Genomic DNA, 17,902 nt, shown 5'->3' on the forward strand with positions numbered 1-17,902 from the left:
AATTAGCACTTTGAAAGAGAAGGTAGCTGAAAACAATCAGAATAGCAAAAAGGAAAAACAATTTTAAAAAAATGAGGATGTTTAAGGAATCTCTGGGACAACATCAAGCTTAACAAAATTCACATCACAAGGATGACGAGAAGGAAAAGAGAGAGAGAACAAGGGATTGAGAACCTATTTGAAGAAATAATGATGGAAAACTTCCATAATTTGGCTAAGAAAATAGACAGACAAGACCAGGAAGTTCAGAGAGTCCCAAACAAGATGAACCCAAAGAGACCCACACCAAGACACATCAGAATTAAAATACCAAAGGTTAAAGACAAAGAGAGAATCTTAAAAGAGCAAAAAAAAGGTAGCTAGTTGCCTACAAAGGAGCTCCCATAAGACTGTCAGCTGATTTCTCAACAGAAACTTTGCAGTCAAGTGATCGGCATAAAATATTCAGTGATAAAAAGCAAGGACCTATAACCAAGAATACTCCATTCAGCGAGGCTATCATTTGAAATTGAAGGAGAGATAATGAGCTTCCCAGATAAGAAAAAAACTAAAGGAGGTCATCACCACCAAACCAGTATTAAATAACATGTTAAAAGAACTTCTTTAAGAAGAAAAAAAGGGGGGGAGAACATAAATATGAATAATAAAATGGTAATAGCTACATTTCTATCAATAATAACTAAACGGAAATGGATTAAATGATCCAGTCAAAAGACATAGGGTGGCTAAATGGATAAGAAAGCAAGATCCATACATATGCTGTCCATAAGAGACCTACTTCAGATCAAAAGACACACAAAGACTGAAAGTAAATGGAATGAAAAGGATATTTTACACAAATGTAAATAACAACAAAAAAGAAGCTGGGTAGCAATACTTATGTCAGACAAAATAAAATTTAAAACAAAAGACAAACGAAAGGCTTTTCATTATGATAAATGGATCAACTCAACAAGAGGGTACAACCCTTGTAAACATTTCTGCACCCAACAAGGGGGCACTTAAATATATAAGCAAATATTGACCAACATAAAGGGAGAGATTGACAGCAATATGGTCATATTAGAAGACTTTAACACCCCATTGACATCAAAAGATAGATCTTCCAGACAGAAAATCAATAAGGAAACTGTGACCTTAAATAACACACTTGACAAGATGTATTTGATATTTTTAAAGTTTTATTACAAAGCATCAGAATATACATTCTTCTCAAGTGCCCATAAAACGTTTTCTAAGAAAGACTACATGTTAGGCCACAAAACAAGCCTCAAAACATTTACCAAGATTGAAATCAAATCAAATGTCTACTCCAACCACAGTGGTATAAAACTAAACATCAATTACAAGAAAAAAAAACTGGAAAACACACAAACACATGGAGACTACACAACGTGCTACTAAATAATGAATACTTAAGTTAGCAATTAGATCAAGAAAGAAATAAAAAGATATCTTGAGACAAATGAAAATGAAAACACAATGAATCAAAATCTATGGGACACACTGAAAGCAGTCAGAAATTTATACCAATACAGGCCTACCTTAAGAAACAAGAAAAATCTAAAAAATCTAACCTTAACACCTAAAGCAGGGATCCCCAAACCCCAGGCTGTGGACCAGTACTGGTCTGTGGCCTGTTAGGAATACGGGCTACACAGCAGGAGGTAAGCAGCGGGCAAGTGAGTGAAGCTTCTTCTGTATTTTCAGCCGCTCCACAGTGCTAGTGTCACCACCTCAGCTCCACCTCAGATCATCAGGCATTAGATTCTCATAGGAGTACCGGTCCCTGGTGCCAAAAAGATTGGGGACCGCTGATCTAAAGGAACTAGAACAAGAAAAGCAAACAAAGCCCAAAGTGAATAGAAGGGAAAAAATGGTAAAGATCAGAGAGGAAATAATGAAATAAAGTCTAAAAGAATCACAAAAGATCAATGAAATCAAGAGCTAGTTCTTTGGAAAGATAAACAAAATTAATAAAACTTTTACCAGACTCAACAAGAAAAAAAAGAGAGAGGACCCAAATCAATAAAATCAGAAATGAAAAAGAGGTGACAACTGACACCACTGAAATACAAAGGATTATGAGAAAATACTATGAACAATTATATGCCAAAAAATTGAACAATCTGGAAGAAATGGATAAACTCCTAAAAGTATACAATCTTCCAAGACTTAATCAGGAAGAACCTGGAAATCTGAACAAACCCATTACTAATAACAAAATCAAATCAGTAATCAAAAAACTCCCAACAAATAAAAGTCCTGGACCCGATGGCTTCACAGGTGAATTTTATCAAACATTCAAAGAAGAATTAACACCTGTCCTTCTCAAACTATTCCAAAATATTCAATAGGAAGGAAGCCTCCCAAGCTCATTTTTACAAGGCCACCATTACCCTGATTCCAAAGCCAAAGACACTACAAAAAGCTGTTAGTCCTGATGAACATAGATGCAAAAATCTTCAACAAAATATTAGCAAACTGAATTCAGCAATACATTAAAAAGATCAAACACCATGATAAAGTGGGATTGATTCCTAGGATATGAGGTTAGTTCAATAGCCACAAATCAATTAATATGATATACCACATAAACAAACTGAAAGATAAAAATCATATGTTCATATCAACAGATGCATAAAAATTGTTTGACAATTTGTGATGAAAACTCTCAACAAAGTGGGAGCAGAGGGAACACACCTCAACAGAATAAAGGCCATATATGATAAACCCACAGCTAACATCATATTTAACAAAGAAAAGGTAAAAGCGTTTTCTCTAAGATCTGGAACTAGTCAAAGATGTCCACTTTCACCACTTTTATTCAACATTGTATTGGGAGTCTTAGCAACAACAATTAGACAAGAAAAAAAAGCATCCAAATTATAAAAACAGAAGTGAAACTGTCATGATTTGCAGATGACATGATACTTTATAGAGAAAACCCCAAAGATATTGCCAAAAACACTATTAGAACTGAAAAAAAAATTAGTATAGTATAAGGGTGCAAACTTAACATTCAGAAATCAGTCAGTTGCATTTTTATATACCAATAACAAACTATCAGAAAGAGAAATTAAGTAAATAATTCTCTTTACAATTAGATAAAAAAAATAAAATGAAATACCTAGGAACAAATTTAACCAAGGAGGTAAAAGAACTGTACTCAGAAAATTATAAAACATTGGGTAAGGGAAACAAAAGAAAAAATAAACAAATGGGGCTACATCAAATTAAAAAGGTTTTGTGCAGCAAAGGAAACCATCTACAAAACCAAAAGACATCCTACTGAATGGGAGTAGTATTTACCAATGATATACCCGAAAAGGTGTTAATACCCGAAATTGATAAAGAACTCATACAACTCAACGCCAAAAAATATCCAATTAAAAAATTGGGCAAAGGACCTGAATAGACATTTCTCCAAAGAGAACACAAAAATGGCCAATAGACATATGAAAAGATGCTCAACTAAAAGATGTGTCACTAATCATCGGAGAAATGAAATTTAAAACCACAATGGGGTGAAGGGTTAAAGAAGTACAAATTAGTAGTTGATAGTTGGGCACAGGGATGGGGAGCATGGCAGAGGGAATGCAGTTAGCATTAATATGATGGCTAAGTGGAGGGCCAGGGGAGGGAGGGAACAATTGGGAGGACTGATTTATGAACAATACGGATGTCTAACCAAGGTACTGTATACTTGAAACTAATTTAAATAAATTATTTTAAAAAACACAATGAGATATCATCTCACACTTGTCAGGATGGCTATCATCAATAAATTAACAAACTACAAGGGTTGGTGAGGATGTGAAGAAGAGGGAACTCTCGTGCATTGTTGGGATTGCAAATTGGTGCAGCCACTATAGAAAACAGTTTAGAGTTTCCTCAAAAAATTAAAACTAGAACTATCTTTTGACCTAGCAATTGCACCTCTGGGTATTTGTCCAAAGAAATCCAAAACACTAATTCAAAAAGTTATATATACCCCTCTGTTCTTTTCAGTGTTTACAGTAGGCAGGATATGGAAGCAACCTAAGTGCCCGTCAATAGACAACTGGATAGAGAAGTGGCACATATATACAATGCAATGTTACTTGGCTATAAGAAAGGAATTAAATCTTACCATTTGTGACAACATGATGGACTAGAGGGTATTAGGTGAAATGAAATAAGTCAAATAGAGAAAGACAAATACCATATGATCTCACTTATACGTGAAACTAAAGAACAAAATAAGTGAACAAATGAAACAGAAAGAGACTCATAGATATAGAGAACAAACTGGTGATTGCCAGATGAGAAAAGGCATTGGTGGACTGGGTGAAAAAGGTAAGGGGATTAACAAATACAAATTGGTAGTTACAAAATAGTCATGGGAATGTGAAGAACAGCATAGGGAATATAGTCAAAATTGTAATAACTATGTAGGGTGACAGGTGGGTACTGGGCTAATTGGGGGATGACTTTATAAATTATCTAAATGTCTAATAACTATGCTGTACACCAGAAACTAATATAAAATAATGTTGCATGTCAACTGTAATTTTTTTAAAAATCTTTTAACTGAAAAAAATTTTAAAAAGAAAGTAGATTAGTGGTAGTCAAGGGCTTGGAGGGAGTGACTGCTAATGGGTACAGAGTTGCTTACTGGGGTGATAAAAATGTTATAAAATAAGCTGATAGTGATCACACAACTCTATTAATTTACGAAAAATCAATGAATTGTACAGTTTATAATGGTGAGTTTCGTGGTACGTAAATTATATGTCAATAAAGCTGTTATTTTAAACCATCAAAGCACAAATTTCTTATATGTTAATAGAAACTTTTTCGTTTTTTCTCTGGTTCCAAGTCCTTACCCAGTGTACTGACCCCGTCAAAGTCAAATTTTTCTATCATTATAGCTCTCTGCCCAGCTGAGCTGTTGTTTAGTGCAGTAACTCAAGTAATCACTTATATTCTCATTCAGCAATAGTACTCTTTTTTTTATTCTTAGAAATGGAGAGAACTGCACCAGGATTCAATGGAAGCATGTTACATTAAGAGGTAAAATATATTCATATTATTTTATCAATATGATTTATTGTAATAATTATTTATTATCTATAGCAACTGTATTGGGAGAAAAAAAAGGATGGCTCCATGCCTTCCCAGTTATATTCAGGAGAGAATGAAGTCATTTAAGCACCTCCTTTTGTTCACATTTTTTCTAAAAAGACTATGTCTGGTAAGGAGCCATCTCACATCCTCACCCTCCTTTAAAACACTGTTTGTAACTGTCACGCTATGCAAATTATAACATCTGTTGAGAAAAAAGAAAAACAAAACAAAACAAAAAACCAGTCATTGCCTCAAGGGGATTTTTAAATTAGAAAAATCATAGCTATTATTTACATCATAAAATGTGATTTGTAAAATGATTAAACAACATTGCTTTAATTCCATGGTTGCTATAATTCAACCTCTCTCTCCCATTGAAACAGCTTTATTATCTCAATTTCTTTTAAAATGTTATCTTCTGGGGCTCCTTTAAAAGAGATCACTAAGATTTTGCAAGAAAAATGTAAACTGTCCTGTTCCAATGGATTTATTTGCTAGGTGAGGCAGCATGCTTTCAAAGAATTCCATCTCTTTTGCAACCACTAGCATGGGACACACAGAAGACAAAGGTGAGGTAAGCAAGCAGACACTTCCTGTGCCTTTGAGTGAGTTCCAGAGAGCTAAACAGAAAATATACATTAAACTCCTATTGTTGCCAGTTTTGAGGGTGGCTGCATACTGATTTTGCAAAACTAAATTTAAAAAGGTGATTAATGAGTCCTTCATTAAATAATGCAAAAAAAGTTTTGAATGGTAAAGTGTTAAATAACACTGTGGTTTGGGAAGTAGAAATGCTCATCAGGGTGGGTGTTTGGGATTCTTTCCCAAATTCCCTTGTACTTTTATTGCTTTCCTCAGTCTCAAAAGACCAAATGATGAACTTCTGAGACTAGTTCTTTATTTTTTGGGCCACAGGGCATCTACTGTAAAAGGATAAAAACGGAAGCAGACAGAGAAGGCTATGTACTCCCAAACAGAAGGCTTCAGTGGTGAGTCAGAAGCAATGAGTTTGGCAGGCCAATCAACTTCAGAGCAGCGCAATCTGATTGAGATGAAATCTATTCAAACTTACTAAAATAGACTGCATCGAGACATTGCATTTGCCTCCCTGACTCTGTCTTCACAAGGACAACTAAGTATCCTTTACTCAATTAATCTTTGATTAAATTCAAAATTAAACAATGGTGAGAAGCCATAGAAAAAGAGTTAGAGGCCTTTTTTACCTCCATCTAGACTATAGATTTTCTGATAAAATATATTTCCTACATTTACTGGAAAGGCTTTAGAGTGAGTTCATTTTTATAACTCTGTTTTCCAAAGGGAAAATATCACATAAGAATGAAGAAATTATTTTATAAGGCGTAATCAAAGGCTGAAAATAGAGATATATTCAATGATAAAGGAAGATTATAATGGCCCCAGGAAACCTTAAATCCAAGCAAAAACATGATATTATAGGATTTCTAAGATAATTATGATGCCTGTAAAAATGAGTTAATGTTGCTAAATCTTATGAGATCAAAAAGGCAATATATTAATATACTGGATTTATGTCATATTTGATTTATATGCCAGCATAGCCATCCATTTACATTTAAGTTCAGTGATTGATTTCATATCTCCAGGTCCTCAGCTTTCACAAAACAAGCAGCACTATCCCCCAGTATTGACAGATAGACTGTGAAAAATCCTGTCACCTCTACTTCCAGCCATCAGATAGAAGAGATATATGGATGAGTAAGGCAGGAAATGTGTAGGTAAAAAGAAGAATACGAGATATGGAGAAGGAACAAATGGATAGATATGTAAGGAGGTCTAGGCTCATGGATTGAAAAAGGGATGGTGCAGAGGAATCTGCTGGAAACATGGCAGACTGAGCGATGTCCCCAGATGTCTCCCCTTGAAACAACAATAAGCTGAACATCTAAAAGTCAACAAAAAACACCCAAACTGCACACCAGCACCTCTGAGCATGGGTTCTGTGCATAAGAGCTACCACAGGTTAGAACCCCAGGTGCTGGGTGGTGGACTGGGAGAGATAAAGAAGTTGCCTCTCACAGCCACCAGAGCACCCTGTAGGAGGAGGGGGAGGGGAGAAGGTGTGGTGAGTTCCCTGAACAGCCCTGCCTGAGAATGTGGTGAGCTTCACATGGCCAGCGGCAGAGCATAGTCATCAGGACAGAAGGAGGAGAAATGGGATGGCAGAAAAACAACAGTTGATTTTTACTGGCTGCAGTTGCAAAACTGAGGCTGAGCCACAGCCCCTACTCCCCAACCCAGAGGGTCCCTCTCCCCATATCCTCCAAGACCAAACACTGTGTAGCCCCAGGGGAATCTGAGCAGATGCTACTGAAAGTGTCACTAACACTGACAGGGACTGAAACTTAGAGTAGCTAGCATGATTAAATATCTATCACAAAATAAAAAGACATTTTTAAGGTTTTATATAAAGCAGGGATCCAAGAAATTTAGAAGCCACCTACTGGAAACCAAAAGAAAAGCACCTTCTTTGCAGTAGGCTAAAGAGAGAGAGACCTTTAATATAATAAATCTTCTTTCTGGGGGAAAAAAAAGCAGAATACATTTTCGTTAATGCCCAGATGGAGAAATAGTCTATTAAACACCATGAACAACCAAGGTGACATGGAATCTCAGAAAGAAGGAGAAAAGTCTCTAGAAAATTAGCTTATGGACATAGGAATATGCCATTTAAATGACAGACAGTTCAGGATGGTACTTCTGGAAAAACTCAGTGAGCTCTGAAACGAGTCATATCAACAATTCAGGAATCGAAAAAACACCTAGATGAGCAGAGCAAGGAGATTGAAACCCTAAAAAAAATAGAACTTGTGGAGATGAAGAACACACTGCAAGAGTTGAAAAATGAAATAGCAAGTTTGGGAAATAGAGTCAATCAAATGGAGGAAAGGATCAGTGATATCAAAGACAGAAATCTAGAAATAAATCAGAAGGAAGAGGAGAAAAAAACGAAGAAAGAAAAATAATGAAAGAGAAATACAAGAACTAGCTGATACCATCAGGAGAGGAAACATAAGAATAATGGGCATTACCAAAGGAGAGGAAAAGGAGCAGAGACTAGAAAGCATTTTCAGATAAATAGTTAACGAGAACTTCCCAAATCTAAGGAATGAGCTGGAGATTAGTGAGGGCAATTAGATGAGAGAAAGATATAAAAGGCATCCAAATAGGAAACGAAGAAGTCAAACTGGCACTATTTGCAGATAACATGATTCTCTATATAGAAAACCCTAAGACTCCATAAGAACACTGCTAGAAATGGATATAAAATAAACATGCAAAAATCCATAAAGTTCCTATATTCTAATAATGAACTGTCAGAAAAAGAAGTGGAAAAAATAATTCATGTTGCAATTGCAGCAAAAAGAATAAAATACCTAGGAATAAATTTAAATAAACATATGAAAGACCTATATAATGAAAACTACAAGACCCTATTAAAAGAAATCTAAGAAGATACAAATGTATGGAAAGATATTTCGTGTTCTTGGATTAGAAGAATCAACATAGTTAAATGACCATATTACCTAAAGCATTAAACAGATTCAATGCAATTCCCATCAAAACCCCATCAGCATTTTTTAAAGAAAGAGAACAAAAAATTATCAGATTTGTGTGTCAAGGCCATCCTGAGAAAAAAGAACGAGGCTGGAGGCATCACTCTGCCTGACTTCAAATTATACTACAAAGTGACAGTAATCAAAACGACATGGTAAAGGCAGCAAAACAGACACACAGACCAGTAGAACAGAATCGAGAGTTCAGAAATAAACCCATATTTATATGGGCAAATAATTTTTGACAAAAAAAAAGCCAAAAACATACAGTAGAAAAGGAAAGCCTCTTCAAAAGAATGAGACTAGACTGTCGTCTATCATCACACACCAAAAATAAATCAAAATGGATTAAGGACCCACATAAAAGATCTGAAACAATAAGATGCATAGAAGAAAACATAGGAACTAAGCTCAAGGACTTTGGACTTAAAGAGGATTTTATGAATTTGACCTCAAAGGCAAGGGAAGTAAAAGCTAAAATAAATGAATGAGACTACATCAAACTAAAATCTTCTGCTCAGCAAAAGAAGTCATCGACAAGGTAAAGAGAGATCCATCTGAATGGGAAAATCTATTTGCAAGCAACACCTCCGATAAGCACCTAATAACCAAATTATAGAAAGAATTCATACAACTGAATAACGACAACAACAAAAATGATCCAATTAAAAAATGGGGAGAGGATCTAAACAGACACTTCTCCCCAGAGGACATACAAATGGCCAATAAATATATGAAAAGATGCTTAACATTGCTAGCTATTAGGGAAATGCAAATCAAAACCACAATGAGATACTATCTCACACCTGTTAGAATAGCTATAATCAATAGGACAAGTAATAATAAATGTTGGAGAGGATGAAGAGAAAAAGAAACCCTCATACACTGCTGGTGGTACTTCAAATTGGAAAACAGTATGGAGGTTCCTCAAAAAACTAAGAATTGATCTTCCATATGATCCAGCAATCCCTCTACTGGGTATTTACCCTAAAGATTTGAAAACCCATATCTGAAAAGATATTTGCACACTGATGTTCATAGCAATATTATTCACAGTGGCCAGGACATGGAAGCAACCGAAGTGTCCTATGATATAGATAATTGGATAAAGAAGCTGTGGTACATATATACAAAAAGAGATGAAATACAGCCATTTGTGACAACATGGATGGAACTCGAGATAATCATGCTAAGTGAAACAAGCCAGACAGAAAAAGTTGAAAATCATATGATATCACTTATACATGGGATGTAAACCTAAAAGCACAAACGAGCAGGACAAACGAACAGAGACTCATGGACATGGACAATAGACTAGTGGTTTACCAGAGGGTAGGGGGGAAGGGGGAGGTAGACTGGGTAAAGGGGGTCAAATATATGGTAGCTGAAGGAAACTGGAGTTTGGGTGGTAAACACACAATAAAATATACAGATGTTGAATTATAATGTACGCCTGGAAATTATATAATTGTATTAACCAATGTTACCCCAACAAACTTAATTTAAAAAAAAGAAAAAAAGGAAAAAGGCATAAATTAACAATATTTAAAAAAGAAAAGAAATAAGCTAGACAGAAAAAGTTGAAAATCACATATCACTTACATGTGGAATATAAACCTAAAAGCAACAAATGAACAGGACAAACAAACAGAGACTCATAGACATGGACTATAGGCTAGTGGTTACCAGAGGACTATAGACCAGTGGTTACTAGTGGGATAGGGGAGGAGGGAGGAGGTAGATGGGGTAAAGGGGGTCAAATATGGGAGGATAGGGGGAGGGCAAAATGGGTAAAGAGTATCAAATATATGGTAGCTGAAGGAAACTGAACTTCCGGTGGTAAACACACAATAGAATATACAGATGTCAAATTATAATGTACACCCGAAATTATGTAATCATTTTATTCAACATTACCTCAATAAACTTAATTTTTACAGAGAGGGATGGTGCACAGAGGACTTTTTGGACAGTGAAAATACCCTCTATGATCTTAAAAGATGAACATATGTCATTATACATTTGTCCAAACCCATAGAATGTGCAACACCAAGAGTGAACCCTAATGTAAACTATGGACTTTGGGTGATAATGATGTGTCAATACAGAGTTTTCAATTATAATAAATGTATCACTCTAGTAGGAGATGCTGATAGTGGGGGAGTCTGTACATGTATGTTGGCAGGGAGCATATGGGAAATCTCTGTACCTTCGCTCGATTTTGTTGTGAACCTAAAACTGCTCTAAAAATATGAAGTATTTTTTAAAAGGGTAGGTAAGCACTTAAAAAAGGTAGAGAAAATTCAGGGTAGTAGCAAGTGGGTAGATAAATGAATGAGAGAGAAATTGAAGGTAAGCAGAAGGTGGATGTCAAGAGCAAGGATTACAGGGATTTTTATGTGATTTAATATGCCACAGACTTCTTCCCACGTTTCCTACTGCATATAGTTTCTGTGAGACTTACCCTTTAGGCATTTGCAACAAGTTACAATAAAGTAGAAGAAAGTTAGAAAGAAAGAAATAATACTGGCCTTTACTGCTTTGATTTTCCTATTTGGATGTAGGAGCATCTGCAGACAGATGCTGATTCCGAGTCGAATATTAGGATTAATGTGAGTCCGTTCTATGACCTGCAGGGATGGATTGTGGGCACGTACATACTTGCCTGGGTGAATCTGTTCGTATAGTTCCCCTTCCCCCAATTTTCTTTTAGCTCTTCTCTGCGTATTTAAGTCTTGACACAGCTAGAATCCTAACTCTTCCATTCAACCTCTCCCTTTATTGGTTATCACAGGCCAAATCAAGAAAGGAGACATGTAGGAAAGCAGAGAGCATATTAGGGAAAAGGATATGCTTTCTTTTTCAAATAGGAACTTATTTTGAGTATTATACATGCCCTATTTATAGCTAATATATTTTGACATATCTGTGTTCAAGCCAGAGCCATTTAATTTTTCCCTCTGCGCCAAAGGGCAGCCTTTCCTTTGGGCTCTCCTCTAGAACAAAGTTGATAATATTTCAGAAGATATATAATAAATTGACTGATTCTAAAATAAAATCACAGTATGCAATCACTGAAAACTTATTACATTAGAGGAACTTGGGAATTCAACATCTAAACATCTGGTAAGGCTATATCTAACTGCTGAATTTCCCCCATAATGTCTACATATTCACCAATTTCTCTTTCACTGCAGTTCAATAGGCCTTGATCTAATTATTTGTGTTACCCTTGAATTTTTCAGTGCAGTGAGTGTAAAACTTCCAGACATCTATAAGAAGCCTACAAGTAGAAGAGCTCTACTGTAATGCAGCTGACACTAGACCCTTGCAATGAACTTTATCCAGCCTTCCAACACATCAGTGGTTCAACAAGTAAAAAGTTTCCATACAGAGAGTCCAGAAATCACTCACCACAGAATAATAATTCTTGGTAAGTGGAGTGGTTTCAAATCCTTTGACAGCCTTGGGGGAAAGAGGTCTCTCTGTGAAAAAGACATTTAAATTATGTTAATATCATATAAGTCTAAAATGAACATTTTTTAACATAGGTCAACTAACATACTATAAATATTGTCAAGTGGAAGGATCAACAGAAATGTGCATTCCTAAACAATTTTTCCAAACTATACATGGTCAAAGTTAAAGCTCCTTGTCCAGGCCCCTCAATTTCTGAGGGAGAGAATAAACCAAGGAGTTACAGTCTTAACTACTTAATGGCAAGGCTGGGGTAAGAACTTCACACCCAGTCTGGGCTTGTTTCTTTACTCCCATCTGCCTCTCAATTCAACTTATTCAAAACAGATAAGCAAAGCCAAAGCTAACCAAATACACACACACACACACACACACACACACACACACGCATGCACACACACTGTTTTTTGCAAAAGAAACGTGGATTTAAAAATCACCACAGACCAACCCAAATCCCTTCACACCCATATCTAGTTGCTACAAATATATACATATTTGTAACTTGCAACTTACTATACAAGTATAATATAAATAATAGCAACCATCCTTTCTTAGGGCTGTCTACCATGCCAAAAATAAAAAATAAATAAATAAAAATAATTAATACAATGAAAACTAGCATAAAATTTTCTTTTTAGGTGTCACTTTAATGTTAATATACTATGCTATAAAAAGTTGCTTTTCTTCTACAAAATTAATTTTACCTATTAAACTCATGACGAAGACATTCTAGTACATTCTTTCTTTAAAAAAGAAAACTAGTTAATAAAAATACAAGACACTGATCATTAATGTTTAACAATGTCACTACATATTATCTTTCCTACCCTAATTTTCTCCTTTAATTCATTTTGTTCTTTATTCCATTTTTTTCTTCCTATATTGTGTACTGCTTTAAAATCTTTCTGAAATACAGTGAATAATAACCAAATAATAATGTATCATCAGGCTTTGATTTTTTAAATAATATTTTCTCATTTTTATTATTATTTTTTAAAATTTTATTTATTTATTTATGACATTGGTTAACAAAATCCAATAAGTTTCAGGTGTACAATTTAACAGTAGGCATATATATATATATTGCATTGTGTGTTCCCCTCCCATAGTTAGATTTCTTTCTGTCACCACATATTTGACCCTTTTTAGTCCATCTATCTCCCTCCTCCCACCTCCCCCCTACCCTCTAGTAATCACTAGTTATTTTCTAGTTTTTAAATCTATCACATTGTTCACCCTAAAAAATGCAAAATAGAGAAAATAAATAAAAATCAACAATTAGCCCATCACCCAGAGCCAACCATCATCCTGAATAACATTTTAAAGTGTGTCTTCCCATTCTCTTTATATACGTGTTTGTAAACACACACACACACACACACACACACACACACACATACACGGCTCTTTCTTACTTTACCTACAGTTTTATAAATCTATTACAGGGTTATTTCATGAATAATTTCCCATTTAATTTGATTTCTAATTATTATATTTAAAATATCCCTTATGTTTATTTGGCACTTAATAGCTTTTAAAGCATTTTATTTAATCTTTACAAAAATGCTATCAGGAGGTCATTTTGCAGAGGAGGTCAGGAAGGTGATGTCAGCTGCCTAATAGTATGAGTCTGGGAAATGGCAGGGCCAACACTAAAGCCCAGGTGTGTCTTGACAAGAGCCTGTACTTTAACCAATATGATACTGAAAGTCTCAATCAATGGTATAGGTAGTAGTTCCTACTGGAGTTCAGAGAGATGAAGAATCTGGGATGGTCAGAGAAGACCTTGCTGTATAGGGAGTACCTGACCTGGCCCTGGTAGGTGGCTAAAATTCAAACAAGCAGAGAAGACAATAGAGCATTTTCTAGTCAGGGAAAATTCCAGAAGCACAATTGTAAAAATGGCAATGCTCAAGGCAGGACTGTTCTGTGACAGTGAATTGTCCAACTGTGCCAGGCTAGGTATAGCAGAAACAAAGCAAAAAGGCGGCAATGGGGGCCAATTCTATCACTTCGTAGTAATGACAAGTGGTGTATAGTAAGTTTGGGGATGCTTTATGCTATTTTAAGATCTGCCTAGATCCACCTGATGGCTTCACAAGGCTTTACTGGGTAAACCTGAGCAATATAGAACCACTCAGCCTATTACTTGAAATCATAAGTGGTAGAGCCAGGACTTGAACCTAAGTATTATATTGCCAAACCTGGTGTTCTTTCAAGTACACCACAGTTTCGAACTCTTAGACATATTCAAAATTGACCATTACCAAATTCTTTTAGTTTTTTATTAGGCAAGTTTTCCACAATGTAGCTATAATGGCTCTACTTAGAACTAAGTTGTTTTGTGGAATTATGACATAAACCAGTATTGATAAAAATAAAACTTTCTAGGGATACCAGCAAGATGTGGCCGCCTTTCAAAAGCAAGGCCAAAAGGAAGGGTGAACAGTAATGGAGAACCTGCCAACATATAGAAGAGGAAAGGAAAAGCCGTAGGAATGGGTCACTGTAATTGAAACAAAGTGTTGACTATGTAGAAGTGAGAAACATGAATTAAAAAGAGAGAAGTAGCTACCATTGAGATTACTGTGTGCCTGAACGTGATGTAGAAGGAGCTGGTGCTTTGATTTTACTTATATGTGGAATCTAAGGAACAAAATAAATTAACAAACAAAACAAAAACAGACTCATAGATACAGAGGACAAACTGGTGATTGTCAGATGGGAGGGGGTTGGGGTGATAGGTGAAAAAGGGGAAGGGCTTAAGAAATACAAATTGGTAGTTACAAAACAGACAAGGGGATGCAGAGTACACCATAGGGAATATAGTCGATAATATTGTAATGGCTATGAATAGTGCCAGATGGATACTAGATTTATTGGAGGTGTGACTTCATAAATATATAAATGCCTAACCATTGTGCTGTATACCTGAAACTAATTTTAAAAAAACTGTCAAACTTCTAGCAAGACTGACAGAAGAAAGTGAGAAGACACAAATTGCCAATATCAAGAGTGAAAGAAGGTATATCACTACAGACCCTAGAGATATCAAAAAGATAATAAAAGAATACTGTGAAAAACTCTACACACATAAATTTGATAATGAGATGTGAAATAAACCAATTACTCAGAGAACAAAAACGATCACAACTCGGCCAATATGAAATAGACCATTTGAATAGTCTTATAACTATTAAGGAAATTAAACTTATAAATTTAAAACTCTGAGAAATCTCCAGGTCCTTATGATTTCTCTGGAGAATTCTGTCAAATGTTTAAGGAAAAAGCAATATCAATTCTTCACCATCTCTTGTAGAAAATAAAAGAAGAGGGACCACTTTCCAACTCTTTAAAGTCATTCTTACACAGACACTGAAACAAGATAAACACAGCACAAAAAGAGAAAACTGGAGACCAATAACTTTCATGAATGTAAATGCAATAAAAACCTTAACAAAGTAATAGCAAATAGAATTTAGCAATATTTTAAAAGAATTATATACCATGAAACTCATCCCGGTGATGAAAAAAATTCAATTAATGTAACCCACAATAATAGTTTAAATTAAAAAAAAATCCCATGATAATATCAATCAATGCAGAAAAACCACTAGGCAAAACTAAATACCCATTTAAAAAAAAACCTCCAGAAAAAAATAGAAATAAAGAGAAACTTCTTCCACTCAATAAAGAGCATCTATCAAAACCTACATGTAGAGCCAGAGGGAAGATAGAGTAATCAGGCGAATAGTTTCATAAACTATATAAATGTCTAACCAAGGTACTGTATACTTGAAACTAATAATAAAACTAAATTTTAAAAGTAAATCTAGAGTTAGTATCTTACATAATGGTGAAAGACAGAATGCTGAATGCTTTCCCCTAAGATCAGGAACAAGGCAAGGATGCCTGCTCTGATCACTCATTTTTTAATTTATTTTTCAATTACAACATAGTGATTAGAAATTTATATCACTTATGAAGTTATCACTCTGATAAGTTTAGTACCCATCTCACCACTCTTATTCAGCATTGTGCTGGAAATTCTAGCTCTCCTTGCAGGCTTGGCCTAGGATGGGTGATCAAAACACAAAAAGTAAAAGGAGGACAAATTTGGAAGGACAAGCTTGGAAAGTCTAAAAAAATGTAGTCCTTGCCAATGACTAGCCCCATGGAAAAATTCAAGGGCTGGCTACAAAGAGAAAAACACCAGTACTATGCCTCAATGACAGTTTCTTACTTCTGGTTCCTCTTTGTCTCCCACCTCCAACCCTCCCACTGCTTACTCCTATAATGTGCATTTCTCTCAGAAACCCAAATTCAGTGACACACAGAGAAGGAATAAAGATGTGGAAGTTCAGAGGAGACAAGTTTCGTCCCCAGGGGTTGTTCAAGGGTTATTTGAAATAATATAACAGTAACAATAATAGTGTGACACAAATACACCCATACGAAACTCTCCAAATCCTGATGTAAAGATTCCTTTTCAATGAACTTGATTCTTTCCCTTCCCTTGCTGATGTACAGATTCCTATTTCCTGCTGGTGGTGATAGGACAACAAGAAATCTAATAACTAGTTTCTTTGGATATGAAGCATCTATGTGATATATGCAGGGGATTAAAAGAGGAAGTCTAAATATAAAGCTCAATCCTAGTTTTGGTGTATAATCAGTAGGAAGAGTCATTTCTTAATCCATCTTAATGCAAATTTAATTAGCCATCTACCTAATCCCCTCATTTGATATCTGTATTTACCTGCTAATAAGAAGTTTTAGAAGGATTTAATGACTCCTTAACTGAATCAGTTGCAGAAAACAAAATTTGCTTAAAATATCTGCTTTAATCATACTTGTCTCAGTATCGTCTTGGCATGGAAATTTTGTCAGGAAAATGTTAATGCAAGGTCTTGACAAAACCCTTAGATTTCTTGGTAACAAAGACAAAGAATTTTAAAAAGAGATACAATTTACTATGTTATTGATGTATTGGCAGAAATTATTTCCTTGTATAAATAGCATGTTAATTTACATGTGATCACTGATTTTTAAGAAAAAGACTGAAAATTACATAAATGGTTAATTTTCTTTTTTATAATGTAATTTGATTCAAATGAAATAAAGGAGCAAAAGCCGTTAATATATCTTCTGTAGCTTATATAATGACTAAGTTATTCATACATGCATTTTTTATGAAATAAAATCTTTGATAAAAACATGTTTGCTCAAAATAGAGTTTATTTTTCTCATGTAAAATAAATCAAGAGAGAGGCAAACAGGACTGGTAATAATGGCTTCATAATGTCACCAGTGTCCAGGGTCCACAATAGTCACAAAAATCTATTCTAACTTCAGCATCAAACTCAAGTTGAAAGGAGATATTGTTATGTGCATGTGTGTGTTAAACTCAAATACTCTTATTTCTTAACTTTCTACAATATTAGATTGGTGGTCCTATAAGTCTTCTAGCATCAGCCACCTCCTGAAGAGAGGGAAAAAGCTGTCCTGGGTGTTGGCCATAATTATCTCTAGATTAAAGCTACAGTGAAATCTAAAACTTAAAATGCTTCACAACAAAGAAAAGAGTGCAAACTAAATTTTATTTTAAATTCTTTAGGGAAAAGGTCCTAACAGTGGTTACCTGGGATTGGGGGGAGGCAAAGGAGAGAGGAATTTTTATTATCTACATTATATATTTCTGTAATGTTTTATTTACATTG

The 17,902-nt window shown here is 35.0% G+C and overlaps 1 protein-coding gene across 4 annotated transcripts in view; it reads right to left on the reverse strand.

Moving 5' to 3' along the window:
- The window catches only part of ARHGEF6 (Rac/Cdc42 guanine nucleotide exchange factor 6), a 107,903-nt gene that overhangs the window by 57,479 nt on the left and 32,522 nt on the right, over positions 1–17,902 (reverse strand). For all 4 annotated transcript variants that reach the window (XM_016127494.2, XM_016127493.2, XM_016127495.2 and 1 more), the window contains one exon: positions 12,120–12,190. In XM_016127494.2, the coding sequence (XP_015982980.1) occupies positions 12,120–12,190 (71 nt within the window). The remainder of the gene's footprint in view (positions 1–12,119; positions 12,191–17,902) is intronic.

The sequence above is a fragment of the Rousettus aegyptiacus genome, unplaced genomic scaffold (genome assembly GCF_014176215.1).
Source record: "Rousettus aegyptiacus isolate mRouAeg1 unplaced genomic scaffold, mRouAeg1.p scaffold_m13_p_9, whole genome shotgun sequence".
In the NCBI taxonomy this organism is placed as follows: Eukaryota; Metazoa; Chordata; class Mammalia; order Chiroptera; family Pteropodidae; genus Rousettus; species Rousettus aegyptiacus.